We start from the raw sequence: 7,602 nt of genomic DNA, 5'->3' as shown, positions 1-7,602 counted from the left end.
GTAGCATGTACAGAGTGAACAGCAGCGGTCCTAGTACTGAGCCCTGTGGTACGCCATACTGAACTTGTGATCGATGAGACATCTCTTCATTTACTGCTACAAACTGATAACGGTCAGATAAGTATGATTTAAACCATGCTAGTGCAATTCCACTAATGCCAACATAGTTTTCTAGTCTATTTAAAAAAATGTTGTGGTCAATAGTATCACATGCAGCACTAAGATCGAGTAACACTAATAGAGAGACACAACCACGATCGGATGATAAGAGCATCTTATCATTTGTAACTCTAATGAGAGCTGTCTCCGTACTATGATATGGTCTAAATCCTGACTGGAAATCCTCGCAGATATTATTACTTTCTAAAAAGGAACATAGTTGTGAAGATACTGCCTTTTCTAGTATCTTTGACAGTGAATTATAGGCCGATCTCGAATCTGCCCTTTCTAATTCTGTACGATCAAGTTGCGTTTTTTTAACAAGCGGTTTAATCATAGCCAGCTTAAAAGTTTTTGGAACGTATCCTAATTACAAAGATGAATTAATGATATTAAGAAGAGGATCTATGACCTCTGGAAGCATCTCTTTCAGTAGCTTAGTCGGTATAGGGTCTAACATACATGTTGTAGATTTAGATGATTTAACGAGTTTAGTAAATTCTTCCTCTCCTATAGCAACGAACGAATCAAATTTTTCCTCAGGAAGACTACAATGCACTGCCTGATGCGATACTGTAGTAGACGGTTGCATAGTTATAATTTTCTCCCTGATATTATCAATCTTATAAGTGAAGAAGTTCATAAAGTCATTACTGCTGTGCTGCTTGGAAACTTCTGGGCTTGAAGCTTTATTTTTCGTTAGTTTAGCCTCCGTTTCAAATAAATACCTAGGATTATGTTTATTTTCTTCTAATAGGGTTGAAAAATAAGCAGATCTAGCAGCTTTTAAGGCCTCTCTGTATGCTATCGTGCTCTCTTTCCATGAAATGCGAAATACCTCTAGTTTTGTTTTCTTCCAGTTGCGCTCCATTTTTCTGGCTGCTCGTTGTACCACGGCGTTGGACTATTTTCTTTAATCTTCTTTAAGCGCAACGGAGCAACTGTGTCTAAAGTGCTGGAAAAGAGTTTCTGTCACAATATCGAGTTCTTCTAAGCTATCCGGGATGCTGAGATGATGAAACTGATCAGGAAGATTATTGATAAAGCAATCTTTAGTGGCAGAAGTGACAGGTCTAACATATTTCTAACACGGAGTCGGCTTTGCAGCCTTGACTAAATGAAGTTTACACGAGACTAGATAATGATCTGAGATGTCATCGCTCTGCTGCAGAATTTCAACGGCATCAACATCCATTCCATGTGATAATATTAGATCTAGAGTATGATTACGACAATGAGTAGGTCCTGACACGTGTTGTCTAAATCTCTTTAAATGCCATTCCCAGTGCATCTTTTTCATTATCTATATGTATATTAAAATCACCAGCAATTAGGACTTTATCTGCAGCCAGCCTCTGATAGAAAGTCAGCAAATTCTTTGAGGTATAGTGCGATCTGCTGTGATGTCACAATCATGGTGCATTGTGGTCTATGGCTCTGAGTAGACTTGCTCGAGGGTCTGTCCAAATAAACTTCCCTCGTCCACCTGACGAAGTTTAAGGTTAGTTCTGTCCATCTCTCTCTCTCTCTCTCTCTCTCTCTCTCTTCATTATCGGTGTGTAACTGTGGACTTGTGGATTGATGGCCTTGTTAATTCGTGTTGTATAACGTTCACCTTTAGCGTTGACGTTTACCGCTGGTTTTAAATGCCAGCGCTGTGATGCCCGTAGCTCCGCCCCCTCACGATGACATCATGAGTGATGGGTGTAATCCGAGCGTTTGCTGAGTGTGATTGTGTTTGTGCTGCTGAATGTCAGGAGTGTTTCAACACAGGATTTATCAGAGCAGATAATGACTTTCCCAGAGTTCCTCCGGCACTGATGCTCAATGAATACCAACGTTTCTGTGAAAAATTAATGAAACTAAAGTTTGAAATCTGTTTTTCAGGACAGCTCACCTCTCGCATCTATGACCAACTGGGAAGCCGTCACAGTGACATCAGTAAGTATTACCAACCAGTGTTGGGGAAAGTTACTTTGAAAAGTAATGCATTACAATATTACGTTACTCCCTTAAAAAGTAACTAATTGCATTACTTACAGGGTTCCCACGGGTCCTTGAAACTTTGTGAATCTAAAAAAATAAAACTCAAGGCCCTGGAAAGGTACTGGAAAGTGCTTGAATTTATTTTGTGCAAGAAGTTTTCTGGAAAAAATTCCATATTATTCCCTCCGGTCCTCCAATGTGTTATTTCGCCAATACTTCGTGACCTATGCATACTAGCTTGCTTGATTTACGTTAGTTACGCTCATTTATAATTATTAGTGTTTCCCCCGTGAGGTACTTTGTGTTGTACGTTGCCGTCAGAGGTGTCAAGTAACGAAGTACAAATACTTCGTTACCTTACTTAAGTAGAAATTTGGGGTATCTATACTTTACTGGAGTAATTATTTTTCTGAGTTAATTGCATTTTTTTCCTTACATTACTTTTACTTTTATACTTTAAGTAGTTTTGAAACAAGTACTTTTATACTTTAACTTGAGTAAAAAGCTTGAGTTGATACTTCAACTTCTACAGAAGTCTTTTTAAACCCTAGTATATATACTTCTACCGGAGTAATGAATGTGAATACTTTTGACACCTCTGGTTGCCGTGACGTTCACGCGCACACGAGACTACTACGATGGTACCTCAACGTTTCACAGACACACCGGGAAACATTGCAAAAATAGGCTGAAAAATCGCTGAAACGTGATGCCTGGAAAATGCAAGTTTCAAGATATTTGACTCACCAAAGAAGATTACAAAGAATGCTTGTTAAGGTAATGTAAACCCATGAGGCAAGAAAAACTGAAACACATGAAAACTGTAACAATGTGTCTTACGAACTAACACAATGTAACCTCGCTCTCACTTGAAATGTGTCCCCACATTAAGTCCTTGAAAGGTCCTTGAATTTGAAGTTAACCAAGGTGTGGGAACCATGTACTTAGTTACTTTTTTAGAAAAGTAATGCATTATGTTGCTTTTGCTGTTGTTGTTTTTTTTTTTTTCACCTGGGCTAGGCTTTTTTTATTATTTATTTTTTATATATAACAAAAAAGTTCTATTTGTGGGCAAATGTAAAGACCCTTTCACTCCAAAAGTGAAATAATGAGCCTCAGGCTGAAGGAAATGCAGATTCTGCTGTAATTCTGGATAACGGAAGATGCAGGAGAAAAAAGTTTAACACTTTACCAGTAAAAACAAAAAAAATCAACTGAATCATCGAAGGTCAGGAGCAAGTACATTGGTCAACAAAGTGAGATTAAATGCATAAAAATGTATGTTTTATTTGACATATTTAGTTATTGGAGATTTGCATGGTATTCTGGTTCTGCATTTCACTGATTTTAATCATTTTGAGGAATATTGAATCTTTTTTTGTGCAAGTGAGAGGAGTAAATGCACGCTCACATTTAGTCTAGAACTACAATAACCATCGTGTTTACACACACACACACACACACACACACTATGCACTTCTGTTAGTCAATAAATGGGGAAAACAAAGTAACTTGCATTACTTATTTGAAAAAGTAACTTAGATATTTTGTTGTAAATTTTAAAAGTAATGCATTACTTTACTAGTTACTTTAAAAAGTAATCTGAAATGATGTGTATTGTGAAAAGCGCTATACAAATAAATGTGAATTTAATTAAATTAACTCATTACAAGTAACTTGAGTTACATAATCAAAGCATCTTTACAGAAAATGCATTACTTCACTAGTTACTTGAAAAAGTAATCTGATTACGTAACTCAAGTTACTGTTACCAACTCAGTAGTTTGTGTTTAGTAACTCTCAGATGTTGATCAGGATGTTGACGCTGCTCTTTGATGCAGAAGCGTGAGTGTGTTCATCCGTCGTCTCGTGTGTGTGTGTGTTCCTGTAGGATCTTGTTGGGTTATCCGGGACGGATTCTCCTCTTTCTGCGTCCGCGCTGGACAACGAGATCGCGAGCGTGAGCACCGTGGAGGAGTTACTGAGACACCTGAACCCCTTCACCTGGCAGGAGGACCTGGAGCAGCTGTACACACACACACACACACACTACAGACCACGAGCTTACCACAGCGACCGCACACACAAGCGTGAGTCTCTCTCTCTCTCTCTCTCACACACACACTCTCACACACACACACACACACACACACACACACACACACACACACACACACACTACAGACCACGAGCTTACCACAGCGACCGCACACACAAGCGTGAGTCTCTCTCTCTCTCTCTCACACACACACACACTCTCACACACACACACACACACACTACAGACCACGAGCTTACCACAGCGACCGCACACACAAGCGTGAGTCTCTCTCTCTCTCTCTCACACACACACACTCTCACACACACACACACACACACACACTACAGACCACGAGCTTACCACAGCGACCGCACACACAAGCGTGAGTCTCTCTCTCTCTCTCTCTCTCTCTCTCACACACACACTCACACACACACACACACACACACACACACACACACACACACACACACACACACTACAGACCACAAACTTACCACAGCGACCACAAACACAAGCGTGAGTCTCTCTCTCTCTCTCTCACACACACACACTCTCACACACACACACACACACTACAGACCACGAGCTTACCACAGCGAGCGCACACACAAGCGTGAGTCTCTCTCTCTCTCTCTCTCTCTCTCTCTCTCTCTCTCACACACACACTCACACACACACACACACACACACACACACACACTACAGACCACAAACTTACCACAGCGACCACAAACACAAGCGTGAGTCTCTCTCTCTCTCTCACACACACACTCACACACACACACACACCCTCTCTCACACACACATACACACACACTCACACACCCTCTATCACACACATACACACACACACACACACACACACACACACACACACAGCAGAGACAGACACTGTTAACCATTCACTGGTGTTTTATGAGGCAGACGGAGGTGATTTCCTCCCGTCTCTTCATCTATACCTCCTTCCGCTCTGTCCATCCAGAACAGATTGTGATTATGTGAGTCATAAGTGAGAAGAAAGAAAAAAAAACGCACACTGGAATGTTGTTTGCAAAATACACACTCACACACACACACACACACACACACACACACACACACACACACACAATGACCTTGCAGCCCTGACAAAGTTAAGACACAGTAGCTTTTGAATAGCTTTGCCGAGAGTACAGGATCACGTGATCAGGATGAGTTTGCTGTGCTCTAACAGTCTCTCTGCACACCTTCGTTATGTTCCGATGTGTTAAACTCTCGTCTCTGTCTCTCAGTGGATCTGGACCGCCTCTACGATGACGTGAAGCAGTACAGCTGCACTCCGAGAAACTTCTCGGTCAACCTGCGCGAGGAGCTGAAGGCCACCAACGCCGTGTTCTTCCCACGATGCCTCCTGGTCCAGCGCTGCGGCGGGAACTGCGCCTGCGGGACCGACAACTGGAACTCCTGCAGCTGCAGTGCCGGGAAAACTGTCAAGAAACTGCACGAGGTATCCCACAATGCACTGCTTCGGGTTTACCCAAACACTCCCTCCATCTGCCATTGGTCAGTCAAACATGTAGCCCCGCCCACAAACTCACTTCCAGTGGTGGATGAAGAACTCGTCACCTTTTTATAGCGTCTGTCTGTTTATCTATCTATCTGTCTGTCTGTCTGTCTGTCTGTCTGTCTGTCTGTCCCTCCATCTGCCATTGGTCAGTCAAACATGTAGTCCCGCCCACAAACTCACATCATTGGTCGAGTCCAGTGGTGGACGAATAACTCAAGTCACCTTTAATTTTTTTTATAGCGCTTTATACAATAGAAATTGCACTGATTCAAATTCTGCTGTATAGCAGCTGTAGAAAGACCACAGTTTCATTATTCAGCTCTATTCAGTTCAGTGTTGATTCAAATGAATCGTTCAGTGCGATTCACCAACCGATTCAACAGGTTCACTGAAAAGAATCAAATTTTGCGGTACAATAGGTTTTTACTTTTTATGAGTAAAAAGTACAATATTATGCTTCAGAATGTAGTCAAGTGCATTTAAGACTATAGTTTCATTATTCAGCTCAATTCAGTTCAGTGTTGATTCAGCTCCAGTGACATCATCGTGGTTCTTGGCTTATTTTGAAGAGTCACTCTGACTGAACCATTGAATCAGTGAATCAGTTGTTGACTGGAGAACAGCTGCAACCGGTTCAGTCCGACTCGCAAATGAATCGTTCAGTGCGATTCACCAACAGGTTCACTGAAAAGAATCTAATTTTGCGGTACAATAGGTTTTCATGAGCAAAAAGTACAATATTGTGCTTCAGAATGTAGTCAAGTATATTTTCCCAACATAAAAGTACTTGGTAACACTTTATTTTCCAGTGTCCTTATCACACGCATTACACATAATTACAAGCAACTAAATCTAAAGCAGATTCTAACCTATAGGGTCATGTTGTTTATTAATATTACTCAGTAATTAACTGTAGAATTAAGGCCTGTTCACACCGGGACGAATTTCGCGCGCGATATTCGCCGACGTTTAACGCCTCGTGACTAAACAAAGGGCGCCAATGTGAGTGTGCACACCGACGCGAAAAACGCCACGCGTAAAAGCGTCATTTTTTAAAAAACGCCTCGGGTTCGTTTTTTTGGTTTGACGCGCCGCGTCAAAAACTATCCGACCAATGAGATTGGCGCTTTTGCTCACATGTCTGGAGCTTCTGAAGTTACAGTAAAACACAACTTGGGGGCGCTCAAACACAAAACGGTCTTGCCGAGCACACATACAGGCGAAGAAGATAGCGTCTACACTGCTGGGAAGAAATAAGACGAGGAAGATGCAAGGCAAGATGAATGTAGAGCTGCTGGCCTCGTTGGTGTCGGAACATAAAGAACTATATGACAAACGCGACTACAAAAATCTTGATAAAAGAGAACTGTTTTGGAGTGGTGTTGCAGAGCAAATGGGCCTTGATGGTGAGTTTCATTTTGTCTTTCATGTACATAGGCTTGTAACTTTTTCCCACGAACGTTTGACAATCGCGCCATCTAATGTCAGGGAATGAATTTGCATGTTCACTCGGCTCATCGTCAGCGAAAATCGCTTGGGTGTGAACACAAAAAACGCGTTGAAAAACGCTGGCGAATAACGCGCGCCGATATTCGTCCCGGTGTGTAAGGCCCTTTACACTAACAAAAACACCTTCAAATAAAGTAAAACCGAATACAAAAAAATACAGATACTGGATAATGTGCTCAAGTATGAATAAAGTAAAAGTCGGAGGTTAAACATGTTGAAGTGTGTGTGGCAAAATGGGAGTGTTTTTTTTCTGTGGAGTCTGAGCAAGTAAAGTGTGTGTTCCTCTCTGTCCTTATCAGCTCCACACACACACACACACACACACACACACACACAAAACTACAAACTCATCTGTGGT

General features: G+C 41.6%; 1 protein-coding gene across 2 annotated transcripts in view; it reads left to right on the top strand.

Moving 5' to 3' along the window:
• The window catches only part of pdgfd (platelet derived growth factor d), a 34,581-nt gene that overhangs the window by 22,342 nt on the left and 4,637 nt on the right, over nucleotides 1-7,602 (top strand). For both annotated transcript variants that reach the window (XM_084418512.1, XM_084418511.1), the window contains exons 4-6: nucleotides 2,047-2,100; nucleotides 4,037-4,235; nucleotides 5,461-5,675. In XM_084418512.1, coding sequence (XP_084274638.1) covers nucleotides 2,047-2,100; nucleotides 4,037-4,235; nucleotides 5,461-5,675 — 468 coding nt within the window. The remainder of the gene's footprint in view (nucleotides 1-2,046; nucleotides 2,101-4,036; nucleotides 4,236-5,460; nucleotides 5,676-7,602) is intronic.

The sequence above is a fragment of the Rutilus rutilus genome (assembly GCF_951802725.1).
Source record: "Rutilus rutilus genome assembly, chromosome: 9".
In the NCBI taxonomy this organism is placed as follows: Eukaryota; Metazoa; Chordata; class Actinopteri; order Cypriniformes; family Leuciscidae; genus Rutilus; species Rutilus rutilus.
Note: the sequence above shows the minus strand (reverse complement) of the source record. Positions and strands in the feature narration are given on the sequence as shown.